This window comes from Salvia hispanica, chromosome 3 (assembly GCF_029641045.1).
Source record: "Salvia hispanica isolate PSC_SH4W2 chromosome 3, Shi_PSC_v1, whole genome shotgun sequence".
Classification (NCBI taxonomy): Eukaryota; Viridiplantae; Streptophyta; class Magnoliopsida; order Lamiales; family Lamiaceae; genus Salvia; species Salvia hispanica.
Genome location: NC_142694.1, coordinates 5,243,611 through 5,261,954, shown reverse-complemented (window position 1 = coordinate 5,261,954; position 18,344 = coordinate 5,243,611). Strand labels below are relative to the sequence as shown.

Sequence of the window (18,344 nt, the reverse complement as noted above, 5' to 3'; positions counted from 1 at the left end):
CAATATTAATGAATTAAAACTAAACTAATGGAGTAGTAATGAACTTCATGTTCTCTAAACAATGATGTGCTGATCAAACTCCTATAAATACATTTTGGATTTCAAATTATTTTAGATTATAAAATATTCGATTCAATCAAAACATCTGATAAGTTTAATTGGTTCAATTCAACCGGATCAAAAAAATCAAACTGAAGTAAAAAAATTTGGTTTGATCACATGGGAACCGAACATGTCTGTGGCGAATGTTTAAATTCGATTTGATTCTGATCGAAATTATAGATTTCGGGTATTAGTGAATTGAATGGTTGGGCCCCAGTTTGAGAGCACAGGAGGAAATGCGTTGGGCCCCAATCTGAATTTGGAAACCCTATTTTAGCCCTTAAACCCCTACGGCTGTCAAACCTTGTGTGCTCAGCTGAGCTACTGTTGGGGAGATCACCAGCCTCCATTTTTTTTCGATACAAACAAGAAACCGATCATCCTACTAAATCATCGACCATTTCTCCCATCTCTCTCACAACTTTTAAATTACTCGCCTCTCTCTCTCTCTCTCTCCATCTCTTTTCGTCCGAGGTTAGCTATTGTTGCAATGGCTCAGGCGACGGCGGCGGGGTTGACTCATGGCGCTGTTGCGGCTAATCCGGCCTCAGGATCACAGAAGATCCGTGTCGACAAGCTGAGTCCGGCTCGCGGCTTTGAAGCCAAGGTTTTGGGACCAACTGAGAAGAAGAAGGGTCGCCGCGGAGTCACCGCCGTGCGCTCTGAACTGCAAGTGATTCCGGTGTGTTATTTGAGGATCAAGTTTCCATCTTTATGAATGTTGTTACTGTGGGGAAGAGTTTGTTATTTCGATATGATTTATGCTTTGGGACACTGGTGTGATTTGCTTACTATATACGATCATTATTCATATGATTAATATTGCCATCTAATGCTAAAAGTTTCTTCCTTTTTTTAGTAATTTGTATGAAGCCTGATTTCCTAGGACATTGTTTCCAATTTGACCCAATCAAGTTAAGCGAGATATCTTGATAATATCTAATTTAATACTAATGGTTAGATATTCTTATGCGGCATCTGAATGTGTACAATGTAATGCAAATGTCTTGAGCAGATAAGTCCATGGATATACTCCTACTAAATTAGTTTTCTTCAAACTATCTTGACCAGGCAGAAGAGCAGAATCAATATGTACAAGGGATTCCACAACCTGGCGGAACACCAGCGGCTATATGGTCTAAGCCGACTGTCGGCCGGAAGACAAAGATTGTTTGCACGATCGGTCCCTCCACTAACACCAGGGAAATGATATGGAAGCTTGCAGAGGCTGGAATGAATGTTGCCCGTCTCAATATGTCCCATGGAGACCATGCATCTCACCAGAAAGTCATTGATTTGGTCAAGGAATATAATGCGCAATCCAAAGACAACGTCATTGCCATCATGCTTGATACCAAGGTGACTCCCTTTTTTAAGCCGGGAAGAGAGCAGAGCGGTTCTGCTTAGTTTGTCAATTACATTTGAGTTCGGCTAACATTTCACAAGAATGAGCGTTATGTTGCCTCCTGATATTTTCAGCATTTCAAATGAATTTGCTTCTAATGCTGTGTGATGTCTAATGGCAGGGTCCTGAGGTTAGGAGTGGGGATCTACCTCAACCCATTCCACTTAAACCTGGTCAGGAATTTGCTTTCACAATTCAAAGAGGAGTTGGCACGGCAGATTGCGTCAGTGTGAACTATGATGATTTTGTTAATGATGTCGAAGCAGGGGACATGCTTCTTGTTGATGGTATGATACTACTAATACTACTAACTTAACTGTGATTAAGATTGGCCAATAATCAGATTCTACAAAAACTGTTGAGTTGTTGACAGTTGTTGCTATAGGGATACCTCTTACGTCCTATGTGTCCTTTGTATTAGATGGGGAAGATGAGTTGTTGATTTACTGGTTAGGAAGGTGATAATTGCAGCTTACTAGTTGGCAATGATCAATGATATAGAATTCCCCATTACCGAATTTGTATTGCAATTTTTTTTTTATGCATTATTGGATAAAGTACATTTGCTTAAATGGTAAACAAGGGCAGGATGGCCTATGTCAAACACATAAGAAAGAAGTTTCCCTTGTACATAATTATACTTAAACCGTCGTTACAAAATTCAAAGGGAAGTTGAGTATGATATAGTACTATGGATTTTTTTCCAAAATGTATTACTATTAGGATTAGAGGATAAAATGATCTTCATGTGTGTGGGTGCATTTCCCTTTTACCTATGCAATCTATCTTTAGAGGTTAGCGGACAGAGGCAGGAGGACTGGGCGGGGGACACAATATTATGGTTCACACCAATTGAATTTCACAACTTGGAGACCATTTGAAGAAACTTTTGTGAAGATGTCTCTGTATTTTTGCCTGTTTAATGTCTACAGTTGGATGATGCAGGTGGTATGATGTCATTCTTGGTGAAATCAAAGACTAAAGATTCAGTGAAGTGTGAAGTTGTTGATGGTGGAGAGCTTATGTCCCGAAGGCATCTCAATGTTCGAGGAAAAAGTGCAACACTGCCGTCAATTACTGGTTAGATCAACAATTATACTTTCTGACATCTGTGATGCTTCTATTACTTTCTAGTACCTTTTCTATCAAATGTTGACATTCCCAATTGTCTTTAACAGAGAAGGATTGGGATGATATCAAATTTGGAGTGGACAACGAAATCGACTTCTATGCTGTTTCCTTTGTCAAGGATGCATCTGTGGTCCATGAACTGAAGAATTATCTTAAAGGTACAAACAGCATTCGTGCTTCAGCTTACGAGTATCGACTGTATGTTTGACGTAATTAATGCCTAATCTTTAACTGAATGTTTATCCCTGTAGATGCTGGTGCGGATATCCATGTCATTGTAAAAATTGAAAGTGCAGATTCGATACCAAATTTGCATTCGATTATAACAGCATCTGATGGGGTAAGTTGATCAATAGTAATCACTTTTTGGAAAATGATTTGCTGTTATTTGCACTAGCCACTAACGATTGCATTTTCTTCTTAAATATATTTCTGTTTAAGAAATTGTGTTTATAGACGTTCAAGTTGATTAGGGTATCACTCATAAGTTGTCAATCACCAAGTGTTTTTGTAGTCTGTTATTGAGGTATAAAATATTACTCCCTCCGTCCCACTTAAGATGACACATTTCCTTTTTTATAACTTTCTCTCTCCAATTAATACACTCAACCACTTTTTCTCACTCCTATTTAAATATTCATCTTTCTTTCTCTCTCTATTTTAATACTTACACCCATCTTTTTCTCTCTCCAATTAAATACATTAATCAATAACTCCTAAAATCCCGTGCTGGCTAAGAAATGTGTCATCTTAGCCGGGACAGAGGGAGTACTTATTTTCCAAAATAATTGGATCACTCACCACTCCTAGAAAAAGAAAACCTTAGATAACATTAGCTTCTGGCACATAGTGTCAGTCGCTTGCTTGATTTGCTACTGCTTTTTTTCCTTTCATAGTATCATCTATATTGATGTTAGATGGCAGTTTTAGCTGAAATTTGATTTTTTCAGGCTATGGTTGCCAGGGGAGATCTTGGTGCAGAGTTGCCGATTGAAGAGGTCCCTTTATTGCAGGTAACATTATTAGTGTGGTGTTAAAGGAAGACATATCCTTGCTATTTGCCTATGATTCTTGACTAGATTGCTGGAAAGATGGATCACTGGATTTATCCATGCTAGTGACATCACTCAAGTCCATTCATCATGCTTTTAACACAAATATGCCATTTTTTTGCATTTACAGGAAGAAATTATTGGACTATGCCGTAGTATGGGCAAGACGGTCATAGTGGCCACAAATATGCTGGAAAGCATGATTGTGCATCCCACTCCTACCCGAGCAGAGGTATCAGACATTGCTATAGCAGTTAAAGAAGGGGCTGATGCTATTATGCTCTCTGGAGAAACTGCTCACGGGAAGTGAGTTAACTTTCCATTGTAACTAGGCCAATACTCCAGATATCTTTGCATTGTAATTGATTGGGTTAAAATTGCTCATTAGGTTCCCACTGAAGGCAGTTAACGTCATGCACACAGTGTCATTGCGGATGGAAGCTACGATAACCGCACCACCAACTCCAGCAAATCTGGGCCAAGCCTTCAAGGTAGGGCTAGTGTTTTCTTCCATACTTATCTGATACTCCGCTCGTGCTGCATGTTCTTTACTTCTTATTTTTGTCATTTGCAGAACCATATGAGCGAAATGTTTGCATACCATGCAACAAAGGTGTCTAACAACCTTGGAACTTCAATTGTTGTCTTCACTAGAACTGGCTTCATGGCTATTCTGCTGAGCCATTACAGACCGCGCGGCACAATCTTCGCTTTCACAAATGAGTGAGTTGCCTAATCTACATTATATTGACCATATAAGCTTATTGATGATCCTTTTATGGCTCTCTCTTTATATTGAGATAATAGTAAATCTTTAAGAACAATTTGATGTGCAAAACTTGAGGAGCTGATTCACTGGCATCACGAATTATGTGTCTTTATAGCAAGTATGGTATGGTTTCTCCATCTAATAGATTTTATGCTTTACTTGTCTAACAGGAAGAAGATACAGCAGAGATTAGCTCTATACCAAGGCGTTTGCCCCATACACATGGAGTTTTCTGCAGATGCTGAGGAAACTTTTAACAACGCTTTGACTTTGTTACAGGTGAACATTTTTTTATTGACTACCTATTTCTGATATCATGGGAAATGATTGTAATACAATATTTATTTTCAATCTTACAGAAGCAAGGACTAGCGAAAGAAGGTGAGCATGTTGCAGTTGTTCAAAGCGGTAAACAACCCATTTGGCGCTCGGAATCCACACATAATATTCAACTGAGGAAAATATAGTTGGCAAAGGGGAATCATTCCTATTGTTCACAGCCCCGCAGATTAGACGACAAGTTAACAGATTGTCAACAATGTTCAATGCTTGTTGGATTGTATTGTAATCTTAAAATTTGATTTCATTTCATTTAACATTGGGGGAATTCATTTGTTCGAATAATGTATTGCATCCTTTTGATCTTCAATTTTACTTGGACTCATGTAATGATATTTCTAGTTGAATGAAAGCAAGTTGAGAATTATACAAATGTTTTTTAAGCATGTATCTTTTCCTCTATCTTCTTGGATCATATCAATGTATGGCTATAAATGGTATTCGATTTTGAGGGATATATGTTTAATCATAGTTTTGAACAATATTTTTTTGTCTCAGCGATTGCTAATTCAAAATGATCAAGGTAAATCTGTGAACTCAGACAATACACTTAAAACTTAAGTCACGTGAAGTAAAAAACATGAGACAGATGATAAAAAAAATTGAAAACCAAAGCAAAACAAGCTAAACATCAACAAAGCATTTGTTGAGCTCCACTTTATCAATATCCAAAGTATCAGTTGGGAAGGGGCAGTCCACCGCCTTCTCTGCCAGCTGCGGACAAGCCTTGGGCGTCACATTACTCGACACCCCTCCAACGTCCTCGCACTTCCACGGCTCCTTCTTCTCCTTGTTCTCCGTGGCCAACTCCATCGTCACATTCGATATACAAATACTCGTAAAATCATCCCCCTTTATCCCCGCCAAACCCCCCACAACCGTCACATTCTTCCCCTTCATATCCCTATAGTTAATATTAGTGATCACGGGCAGCGCCTTCGGGTCCCACCCCGGATCCGGGTGGGAGCCGTAGTCGCCGTTCATCCAGAAAAAGTACTCCATATTCTCCATTTCTACGTTTCTGACGTAGATGTCTTTGACATAGCCACCCCTCCCGACTCCGGTCTTGATCCGGATGCCGGACTGGGAGTTGAGGGCGTGGATGTCCTCGGCGCGGAGGTCGCGGATGCCGCCGGACATCTCGCTGCCGAGGGCGATGACGGCGCTGTCGGGGGAGATGCAGGTGAAGGAGCGGATGGAGAGGCGCTGGGTGGGGACGGCGTAGGAGATGCCGTACTGGTCCCAGCCGCTCTTGACGGCGATGCAGTCGTCGCCGGAGACGACGTAGGAGTCGCGGATGCGGGTGTCGGTGCAGGAGTCGGGGTCGATGCCGTCGGTGTTGGGGACGGTGACGGGGGCGAGGATGGTGAGGCGCTCGATGATGACGTTGGTGCAGTAGGTGGGGTGGACGTGCCACGAGGGGGAGTTGGTCAGGGTCAGGTCGGAGATTTGGAGGTTGGTGGAGTGGAGGATCTCGATCATGTATGGTCTTGTGTTCTTCAGCTGTTTCGCCTTGAATTTCTTCCACCAGATTTCGCCCTGACCGTCGATCGTTCCATTCCCTCCTGCGTTCCATTCCAAATTTGTTTAGACCTCATATTCCCCTAATTTATTTCTACTCATATTTTATTATAAAATTAATATATAAAAGTAGGATTCACGTTCTAATAACTTTTTCAACTCATTTTTTATTACATTTCTTAAAATCCTTGTTAGATCAAAGTGGGACAATATTTGGAGATGAAGGGAGTATAAAATTAAATTTAAATTTATAATATAAAATTATCAAAATGCCTCTAAATTTTGTAATTTGTGGTATTACGTATAAATCAACGATGGCAAAGTGTGCAGGGTCCAATAACTGCCCTATCTAATAGGGCATAAAAAGATATGTTAAGGAAATTCTCTATTCCAACACAAACTTGCTACCCTCCTATTCAAAGATAACAGATATTCCTATAATGACATGAACTTGATTTACATGATTATATAACCTAAATACATACACCATTAAACCTAATTTTTAAAACCGCGACCTTCAAACTCGAAGATAACGACATGAACCCAATTTACACGATTAAAACATATTATTACACGAATAAACCTAATTTACACGATAAAAACCTGATTTACACGAAAAGTATAATATAAAAAATGATTAAATAGAATTAAAATAATGTTAGTGATAGTTTTTTATCAGGTTATCCAACCATTTATTTCAAAAATTGCTAGTTCTAACATATATATGTATATATATATTGTAAATCAACAAAATACCTGTTATTACGACATCGGTAAGATTGGTGCCAACAATTAGACTGGAGAACCTTTTCCCTGGAGCTTCTCTTCCGCTTCCATACGACGGCAACGAATCGATCAGAGGATAATCCGACTCTTCCTGTAGTTAATAAACGCATCACACATAACAATAACGTTTACATAATTACATAAACTAAAGTTATAACTTATAACTATATTAATAATGCAAGAGGGTGCAACTTATAATTACCTGCGATCCAAGAATAACAGCCTTTTGGTGTACATACAAAGTGAAATGGCTAGCCAGACCGAACGATCCGGTCAGCCATTTCCCGGGCGGGACGACCAGCAGCGCCCCGCCATCAGATGCAACTTGGCTCAGGTTAGCAACGGCCGCCTTAAACGCGGCCGTGTTTGATGTGACTCCATCGCCTTTGCCTCCGAAATCTGTCAAATGTGCAACGTGCTTGCGGCAGTTTATTGCCGAATATGGGATTTGCTCTGCTGTGCTCACAAACACCAATCCTAATAGAATGAAGGTCAGTAGCTTCTTCATGAATATCTGTTCAAAATTAGAACAAAAAAAAATTAAATTAAATCAATTGGTTTTGAAATGAAAGAAGGGAATATGATCATGAAGACATGGCATTCATATGAGTGTGAGATCCGATTTATATGTGAGAAAGTAGTGGTAATATTGCAATTATTGATTTTAACTAATATTATCATGTGGTAAAGAGAAAATTCGGAATCGCGTGAAATTAAGATGGTAGAAATAAAGTCGAATGAAACTGACAAGATCTTTTTTTTTGGTAAGAAAAGCGGGCAGAGCCCGATGACACACTAACGAACATAACAAACACCTAATCTATCATACATCAACCAAATACTAAAACCCAAGGAAGGGGACTCTAAAACATGAACACCTTTATAAAAGTTAAATGCATAATGTGACAGAAAGTCGGCAGCGAAATTTCCTTCCCTGTGCACGTGACGGAGCACCACTAAGTCAAACTCATGTAACAGACTCTGCACTTTTCGTACTATATATCTGCAATTGATGGTCACTTCAAAGTTCCCCACAATCATGGACACACCAGTGAAACTATCACTCTCCACCTCCAACTTTGAATACCCATATTCTTTGCCAATTGTAGCCCATGAAGTAAGCACCAAATTTCAGCAGTCAAAATAGAACACACTCCAATATTAGCAACAAAACCACACCTCCAAGATCCTGTAGTATCACGGATGAGACCACCACCAAAAGCATGTCCTGATCCTCCTTCTAGCGATGCGTCCGTATTGAGCTTAAGGATATCCGGCAGAGGGGGCCGCCAACTGACAAAAGTGGGTAGTCGAGCTACTCCAGAGACTGTATCGTTTGCCATTTTAGCCTCTTCTACCGTCTTTGCTATACTAACAATATGAGTCATGCTCTCTATCGGGCTAATTCTCTCTCTTTGATTATGTATTTATGTCATCACTCATCTTGAAGAGGATTTTTACAAAACAAATTTAATAGAGTGTGCAAAAGAGGTCAGATTTTTATTTTGTAAAAGGGTAATGAATAACTGTTTATTTCCATAAATTAGCGATTATTAATGTTCAATTCTAATGAGAGATTGAATGAGCCGGATGCATAATTCAATACTTGAAAATTATAGTATAGAACTTATCCGAATAAAATAGTCTTTTCTTTAGATAAATAAGAAAAAATTAAATGCTGTTATTTCTAGCAAGTGGTATTTATATATTTTCACGTTATTATAAGTAGGAAATAAAATTAATGAGCTTTTGATTGTCTAGATTTTGAGATGTGATGGTCATAAATTAATTATTGAGTGTATTGGTGTTTAGGATATTGAAATAATATATACCCTCCCGCCATTTTTTTCATTTTATGTTTATTTCAATTAAAATGACACATTTTTTTCATTTTATTTTAATAGTTAATATATTCAACCATTTTTTTCCTTATCCTATTAAATATTCAACTCTCTAATTTCTCTATTTATTGAATACTTACACTTACTATTTCTCTCTCCACTTAATCATATTAACCAACCTCTCCTACAAAACGTGTCATTTACCATTGGGGGAATTCATTTGTTCGAATAATGTATTGCATCCTTTTGATCTTCAATTTTACTTGGACTAATGTAATGATACTTCTAGTTGAATGAAAGCAAGTTGAGAATTATACAAATGTTTTTTAAGCATGTATCTTTTCCTCTATCTTCTTGGATCATTTATATAGATGGCTATAAATGGTAGCAGTTGATTTTGAGGGATAAATGTTTAATCATATAGTTTTGAACAATATCTTTTGTCTCAACGATTGCTAATTCGAAATGATCAAGGTAAAAATGGCATTGAACACCGAATGATTCTACACGTTTTTATCTTACTATTATGTTTCTCCCATGACTATTTGTATATGCAATAGAGGGTTTTATCATCATAATGATGTGCTCACATGTAGTAGTAACTATAAGAAGTGTATATATTCTCTCTCATTCCTCAAATTCAAACTAGCTAGAAACAAGATTGGGAGACAAAACACTTTAATTAACTTAGTCACATGAAGTAAAAGAACATGAGACAGATGATGAAAACCAAAGCAAAGCAAAGCAAAACAAGCTAAACCTCAACAGAGCATTTGTTGAGCTCCACTTTATCAATATCCAAAGTATCAGTCGGGAAGGCGCAGTCCACCTCCGTCTCCACCAGCTCCGGACAAGCCTTGGGCGTCACATTGCTCGACACCCCTCCAACATCCACGCACTTCCACGCCTCCTTCTTCTTCTCCTTCGCCAACTCCACCGTCACATTCGATATACAAATATTCGTAAAATCATCCCCCTTTATCCCCGACAAAGACCCCACAACCGTCACATTCTTCGCCTTCATATCCTTATAGTTAATGTTACTGATCTCGGGCAGCGCCTTCGGGTCGAACCCCGGATCCGGATGGGACCCGTAGTCGCCGTTCATCCAGAAAACATACTTCATATTCTCCATTTCTACGCCTCTGACGTAGATGTCTTTGACGTAGCCACCCCTCCCGGCCCCGGTCTTGATCCGGATGCCGGACTGGGAGTTGAGGGCGTGGACGTCCTCAGCGCGGACGTCGCGGACGCCGCCGGACATCTCGCTGCCGAGGGCGATGACGGCGCTGTCGGGGGAGATGCAGGTGAAGGAGCGGATGGAGAGGCGCTGGGTGGGGACGTTGTAGGCGATGCCATACTGGTCCCAGCCGCTCTTGACGGCGATGCAGTCGTCGCCGGAGACGACGAAGGAGTCGCGGATGCGGGTGTCGGAGCAGGAGTCAGGGTTGATGCCGTCGGTGTTGGGGACGGTGACGGGGGCGAGGATGGTGAGGCGCTCGATGATGACGTTGGTGCAGTAGGTGGGGTGGACGTGCCACGAGGGGGAGTTGGTCAGGGTCAGGTCGGAGATTTGGAGGTTGGTGGAGTGGAGGATCTCGATCAGGTATGGTCTTGTGTGGTTCAGCTGTTTGGCCTTGAATTTCTTCCACCAGATTTCACCCTGGCCGTCGATCGTTCCATTCCCTCCTGCGTTCCATTCAGAATTAACCAAGTTTGTTCAAATTCTGGTGTCTCACAACATAAATCAACTAGACTACACTATACTGATTTAGATTTTAAGGAATTGTTTATGGACCTTAATATATAAGTAAGTAAAACTATTATTTTACAAAGAAAATGTTAATGAAATAAATTACTAATAAAATATGACATCCACTTATTAAAAATAATAAAAGTGAGACAAATTCTCAGATAGTATAGCTTTTTCAGTAATATTAATTGTGAAAAAACTATTTATAACACAAAATTATCAAAATGCCTCTAAAATTTTGTAATTTGTGGTGTTACGATATACTCCCTCCGTCCTAGATAATTCGTCCCAGTTTTCCATTTCGATCCGTCCCATATAATTTGTCCCATTTCACTTTTATCATTTTTAATAGTGGACCACATATTCCACTAACTCATTCATACTCACATTTTATTATAAAACTAATATATAAAGATAGGACCAACATTCCACTAACTTTTTCAACTCACTTTTCATTACAATTCTTAAAACCCGTGCCCAGTCAAAGTGACCTGAATTATCCGGGACGGAGAGAGTAAGTCTAAGGATGGCAAATTGTGCAGGTCCAATCTAATAGGACATAATCTGATATATTTAATATATTCTCTATTCCAACACGAATCTGCTACCATCCTATCCGAAGATAACAAGTACGATAACAACATAAACCTGATTTACATGATTACATCTGGATAATTACATGATTAAACATAAATTTAAAATCCGCGACCTTCGAACCCAAAGATAACAACACGATAACGATATGAACCCAATTTACATGATTAAAACTTGTTATTACACGAATAAATCTAATTTACATGATAAAATCAGATTTAACCAAAAAGTATAACATAAAAAATATATAAATAGAATTACAATAATAATATTAATACTATTTTTTTATCAAGTTATCCAAATCCATTAATTTTGTGTCCAATTTATTACGCAAATTGTTAGCCCTAATATAAACATATTGTAAATGAACAAAATACCTGTTATCACGACATCAGTAAGATTGGTGCCAACAATTAGACTGGAGAACCTTTTCCCTGGAGCTTCTCTTCCAGTTCCATACGATGGCAACGGATCGATCAGAGGATAATCCGACTCTTTCTATAATTAATAAACGCATCACACATAACAATAACGTTTACATAATTACATAAACTAAAGTTATAACTTATAACTATATTAATAATGCAAGAGGGTGCAACTTATAATTACCTGCGATCCAAGAATAACAGCCTTTTGGTGTACATACAAAGTGAAATGGCTAGCCAGACCGAACGATCCGGTCAGCCATTTCCCGGGCGGGACGACCAGCAGCGCCCCGCCATCGGATGCAACCGTGCTCAGGTTAGCAACGGCCGCCTTAAACGCGGCCGTGTTTGATGTGACTCCATCGCCTTTGCCTCCGAAATCAGTCAGATATGCAACGTGTTTGCGGCAGTTTATCGCCGAATATGGGATTTGCTCTTTTTTAGATTTGAAATCTCTTGATTCTGCCGTGCTCACAAACACCAATCCTAGTAGAGTGAAGGTCAGCAGCTTCTCCATGATCTGTTCAAAATTAGAACAAAAACGAAAAGAAATTAAATCAATTGGTTTTGAAATGAAAGAAGGGAAAATCATGAAGTGTGTGTGATGAGACTAACTTGAGGTTTTGTGTAACTCATTGTTTTGGACATGGCATTCATATGAGTGTGAGAGCCTATTTATATGTGAGAAGTAGTAATATTGCAATTAATGATTTTAACTAATATTATCATGTGGTAAAGAGAATATTCGAAATCGTGTGAAATTAAGATGGTAGAAATAAAGTCAATGAAATTGACAAGATCTTTGATTATGTATTTATGTCATCCCTCATCTTGAAGAGGATTTTACAAAATAAATTTAATAGAGTGCAAAAGAGGTCAGATTTTTTTTAAAAAAAAAGGGTAATGAATAACTGTTTATTTCCATAATTTAGCGATTATTAATGTTCAATTATAATGAGAGATTGAATGAGCCGGATACATAATTCAATACTTGAAAATTGTAGAACTTATCCTAATAAAGTAGTCTCTTCTTTAGATAAAGAAGTAAATAAAATTACTGTCATTTCTAGCCAGTGGTATTTATTTTCTGAGTAGTGATAAATTAACAAACATTGTATATATAAAATTGGATATTTTAGATATTTTATATTCACAATGATTAACATTACATATTTACCCTTTTATAACTATTTAGGGAAGATTAAGTTTCTAAGTATAATAACTGCATATTTAGGAAAGATAATTCATTCTATCATAAAGCTACATAATTATAGCTAAATTAGAACTAAAAAGATAAATTTATCACATTCTTCATCATACATTTTTATAAATATTGGGTAAGCATTTGAAGAATATTAAATTACTTCTATTTTCTCAACACTCAAATACCTTATGCAATAAAATCTAATAATAAATTGACATATAAAATGTTAGTAGTCATTAAAAAAAGTCACATAATGCATTTAAAATTTTATTATTGTCATCCAACTAATTAAATATTACTATTATTTTAATTTTTAGCATTACCATCCAACTAGTTGAAAATTATTATTTTGATTAATCAGTAATAAAAAATACTCCCTCCGTCCCCCATTAGCAGTCACAGTTTGACCGGACACAGGTTTTAAGAAATGTAAAGAAAGTTGGGAAAAAGTTAGTAGAATGTGGGACCCACTTTTTTATATTGGTTTTATAATAAAATGTGAGTGAAATGAGTTAGTGGAATATGAGACCTACTACTATTTATGGTAAAAATGAAGTGTGACTCTTAATTGGGGACGGACCGAAATGGAAAAATGTGACTCTTAATGGGGGACGGAGGGAGTAAATAATAGTTATTCAAAACAAACTATTTCATTGTGTAATAAAAAAAAAATAAATTATAAAAATAGCTATTTGTAAGTATACTTAATTAATTAGTATCTCATCCAACTAATTAAATATCATCACATCGATTTCTTTGAGTCTTGTATATCTTTACTCGAAATTATGAAATGAATATAAAATAGTAAAAACTAAATATTAACAAATAACAGTCACTCGTATCCAACTATATTAATACTCTATTAATAAATTTTAAAGTTGTAAATTATAAAAAAACCACATGTATATTTACCTAATTTCTTAATATTATCATAAAACTACTTATGATGATTAAATCAATTTTTTTGTATATTTAATATCTTAACTCAAAAACCATGAAACAAAATTAAATTTGTTATAAAATAATAACAATAGTCATTCACATCCAACTATTTTATTGTTCAACTATTTTAAAACTGTAAATTATAAAAATGACTATATATGTAATATGGGGAGTGTTATATTGCTAACTCAATATCTAATTGCTAACTACAACTAAATAATAGCCATTAAATATTCAAATTAAGGGCTTAGATCATCAACCACGAAATGTCAATACGATCAACAAAAAACGTCAATAAAGCCATAGGATTAATTCCATAAAATATCAATAGGGGTATTAATGTCAATTAACTACAGGTTTAGTTATAACTAACTTTTAAAAGAAATCCCAAAACGTTAAATTCATATAACATATATCAAATTAAAGATAATTTTATAAGGATTCCAACGATATCATACATGCATATGTTCCGACGTCAAAATTTGAAAAAAAATTCAAAAATTTTTCAATTTTTTCGTAAAGCATAAATGTCAACATACTATATAAAATATGTCAATATAATACATGTAGAATGTCAATATAAGCAATGGGTTAACATTCTTAAAGCATTGTGTTGACATTCTCAAAGCATTGTGTTGATATTTCCGAAACACTATATTGACATTTCCATCTAAAACCCTATAATTTGACGTTTTTTTTTATCTTTTTTTATTTTATTAATAAAAATGAAAATTACACGTGACAAATTGTAGACCACACGTTTTCTAAAATTCTATGGCCTTAAATTAGTTGTAGTTAGCAATTAAGTGATGAGTTAGCAATTGATCACTCCCCTATGTAATATATATTTAATTTCTTAGTACTCCCATCCAACTAATTAATGGTGATTATGTCGATTTTTTGTGTACTATAAAATTGATTAAAACGATAATATCCATTCACATTCAACTATATTAGTATTAAATAATTTGAATAATTATAAATTATAAAAATGACTACATGTATATAGTTTGATTTAGTATTGTCATCCAACTAATTGACATGTAACAGTATCAAATAAATTAAAATGATAAAATCATTCAAATCGAATAACTCTTAAATTGTAAATTATAAAAATAACTGCAGTATATATATACTACTTAATTTCTTGTACTATCATCCAACCATTTAATGATAATTAAATCGGTTTACTTATATAATAATAATAATAATAATAATAATAATAATAATAATAATAATAATAATAAAAATATTAAATTGAAATAATAATAGTCATTCTCATTCAACTAATTTATTATTGAGTAATTCTAAAAAGTGACTACATGTATATATATTTAATTTTTATTATCACACATCTAATCGATAATCATTAATTCAATTTTCTCGTGACTCAACATTATTTAAAAACCATGGAACATAAATAAATTCAATATGTACTACTTAAAAAATACATTAAAGCTACGTTAGTCAGTCACATTGAAAAATTGTAAATTATAAAATGACTACGATAAAAACTGTAAACTATAAAAATACAAGAATATGTACTTAACTTATGAGTACGGTCATTCAACAAATTAATTATCATTAAGTCGATTTCATTTTATTCGCTACATCCAGAATATAAAAAATCATGCAATGAAATTAAAATTGATATAATATTAAAAAATAAGTTAGAAAAATAATTTGAATCGAAATATTTCATGATTGAATGATTCTAAAAATTATAAATAAATACAACTACTTGTATATGTATTTAATTTCTACTATAAACACCCTTCATGTTAATTAAGAAAGAAATAATAATTAATATTTCCTTAATATAAAAATACTCATAGCTAAAAGTAAATTAAAATAAATAATATTCATATATCTGCTTTTGGATATATAATGAAAAAGGGAACAAGCTAAGGAAAAATAGCATTGATGGAAAATAACACAAAAATAAAAAGATATTGCAAGAAATGTTGAACCATTATGGCTATAATATTTTCTCATGTAGTCCACGTATCAAATATAGAAATGCTTTACTATTTTAATTTATTTTTTCCATATATTACATTATTTTACTTTCACAACATTTGATGATTTATATCGTATGATAATTTGAAATAAATTTTTTTTAAAAAAATCAAACAAGTTATGAAAAAATAATATAAATGACAAAAAAACTAGATACTAATGTATAAAATGATCAAATATGAATTTCTTTCAAAAAAAATATGGTACTATATTAAATTATATAGTACTACTAGTAATTATTTTATGATTAAATATAGTACTTTAATTATGTAGTGTGTTAATTAGTATTACCATAAACAAGTCATAATCTAAATCAATGATATGTTTCTAAACTAATAGAGTTAAAAATAACAAACATTAAATAAGGATAAATTAGTCATAAAATTATATCCTAAAATATAGAACTATATTAAAGGGTATTTTGTATACACAATTTTTGTTAATTTATCTTTTCCCTTATTTTCTCGTTATTATTAGTAGGAAAGAAAATTAATGAGCTTTTAATTGTCACTATTCAAGGAAATTCTATTGATTGTCTTTTGAGATGTGATAGTCATAATTATTCAGTGCTTCTTCTTTATTACTTGCCTTTTCCTTAATAAATTACAAAGTACTATGTGTGTACTAACTTCAAAGTCAAATGAAATTATATATTCAGTTGTCTATATATTGAAACAAAGAGAGAATCTGTAAAAAGAGAATTTTATGAATTTTGTAATTATATTTACTGGTATACTAATATTTGCCGATAATTTAATTTGTATGCCTGTTATATAACCATCAAATATCCATCACATCATATTACTACAGAAAATCTGATTCCTACACTTTGAAAAGTACAATATGGGCTCATAATCATGCTCTAATAGTACTAGTAATCCTTCAGTCCACCATTTATTATTTAAAAAGTCATTTTGACTCTGCAAGAATTTTAAGAAATTGTTTAATTTTGTGAAGAAAATTAAAAGGAGTAAGTCTATGATAAAATCAAAATTATTAATATTATTAATTTAGTTAAATTCTTTTTAAATTTACTCCCTCCGTCCCACTTTAGGAGTCTCAGTTTACTACTTTTGGGTATCCCACTTTAGAAGTCGCGGTTGGAATATTTCATAATTGGTAATACGCCCCACATTCCACTCACCTTTTTCCACTCACATTTTATTATAAAACTAATATATAAAAGTATGACCCGCATTCCACTCTTTTTTTTCACCAACTTTCCTTTGTTTTTCTTAAAACTCGTGTCGAACTCAACGGGGACTCCTAAAGTGGGACGGAGGGAGTATTAATTTTATACTCCATCCGTCTCATTAAATATGCAACATTTGCTTTTCGGCACAAGATTTTATGTAGTGTTGTTTTGTGAGTTAATGAAGAGAGAGTAAAGTAATAGAGAAGAAAAAGTAGAGAATGTATTGTTTACATTTTAGAAATGTTTCATTTTTAAAGGGACAAACTAAAAAGAAAAACGTTCCATTTCTAATGGGACAGAGTGAGTAATTGATTGTGAGTGTTAAAGGTTAGTGTAATGTGAAGTTCGTATACAAAAATTGAAAAAAAGTAAATAATTTTTTTTTAATTATAGACAATCCAAAATGATAAAATAAATTTTTAAACGGTAGACAGATGTAGTACTTGTCAAATTTATTCTATATTCTTTGTGTTTACAAACCAAATAGGAAAATGCATAAAAAAAATTGCTTGTTTTGTCCTGAGAGTTTATTTAATCTATAAACAAGATCATCAGCTCACGAGTTTAAATTAAAACGTGTTTACTTTTTCAACGGAATAGCAGAATGCGTGTCAATTTTTTTCAATTATCATATCTGATTATAAAATGTCGTATTTCAGTAATGTTTAAAACGATAATATTTTACTATTTAAATAAGAAAAAAATAAGCATTCTCATAAATTTTAAAATTCAAGATTTAATACTGTATTTTCAAATAAATTAACTAATATTTGACACTTTTTATAATATTTAAATGACTACTAAGTACTCTAATATTTTACTATATTGAAATAGAGATACAAATAGAAATACACAAATTGTGATATTATGGAGATATGCAAAATATTTGTTAAACATAAACTCAAGTAATAAAGAAACTTAGCTTTAGGTATCATTTCACAAATTAATACACTTCAATATATAGTACTTTCCAATTCTCTTGAAAAACACAAAGAATTAATTACTCTTTAACTAACAGTGGACCCCAACACAGTTATAAATTTAATGATACACTGCTTTCTAATTTCTCTTTTTCTTCTATCGTCTCCTTCCCTCTTTTCCTCTTCCCTTTTTGTAAACAACATAAAATTGATAAGCAGGGGCAACCACAGTGGGGTTACCGGATCAGTGCCGGCCAAGCCCTCGCTGCCCGCTGGAGTGGCGGCTTGGCCTACTGTAGGTCCATCCCTGTATATATGTATTATCATATAGTGATATAACTACTTG

General features: G+C 34.5%; 3 protein-coding genes across 3 annotated transcripts; 1 reads left to right on the top strand and 2 right to left on the bottom strand.

Moving 5' to 3' along the window:
- The first annotated feature begins 404 nt into the window (after window positions 1-404).
- Window positions 405-5,171, top strand: PKP-BETA1 (plastidic pyruvate kinase beta subunit 1). The gene is made up of 12 exons (XM_048117883.2): window positions 405-784; window positions 1,174-1,461; window positions 1,629-1,794; window positions 2,453-2,587; window positions 2,686-2,796; window positions 2,890-2,978; window positions 3,589-3,651; window positions 3,821-3,996; window positions 4,079-4,181; window positions 4,265-4,413; window positions 4,630-4,738; window positions 4,819-5,171. The coding sequence occupies exons 1-12, from the start codon at window positions 593-595 to the stop codon at window positions 4,924-4,926; spliced, it is 1,689 nt and encodes a 562-aa protein (XP_047973840.1). The 5' UTR covers window positions 405-592; the 3' UTR covers window positions 4,927-5,171.
- Window positions 5,172-5,303: 132 nt separating this feature from the next.
- LOC125216227 (putative polygalacturonase) lies at window positions 5,304-7,708 on the bottom strand. The gene is made up of 3 exons (XM_048117885.2): window positions 7,308-7,708; window positions 7,076-7,196; window positions 5,304-6,363 (listed from the first exon to the last, which is right to left on the bottom strand). Exons 1-3 carry the CDS (start codon window positions 7,611-7,613, stop codon window positions 5,423-5,425), a joined length of 1,368 nt encoding a protein of 455 aa, XP_047973842.1. The 5' UTR covers window positions 7,614-7,708; the 3' UTR covers window positions 5,304-5,422.
- Window positions 7,709-9,564: 1,856 nt separating this feature from the next.
- LOC125216969 (putative polygalacturonase) lies at window positions 9,565-12,349 on the bottom strand. The gene is made up of 4 exons (XM_048118773.2): window positions 12,334-12,349; window positions 11,903-12,238; window positions 11,671-11,791; window positions 9,565-10,635 (listed from the first exon to the last, which is right to left on the bottom strand). The coding sequence occupies exons 2-4, from the start codon at window positions 12,233-12,235 to the stop codon at window positions 9,701-9,703; spliced, it is 1,389 nt and encodes a 462-aa protein (XP_047974730.2). The 5' UTR covers window positions 12,236-12,238; window positions 12,334-12,349; the 3' UTR covers window positions 9,565-9,700.
- Window positions 12,350-18,344: the final 5,995 nt, after the last annotated feature.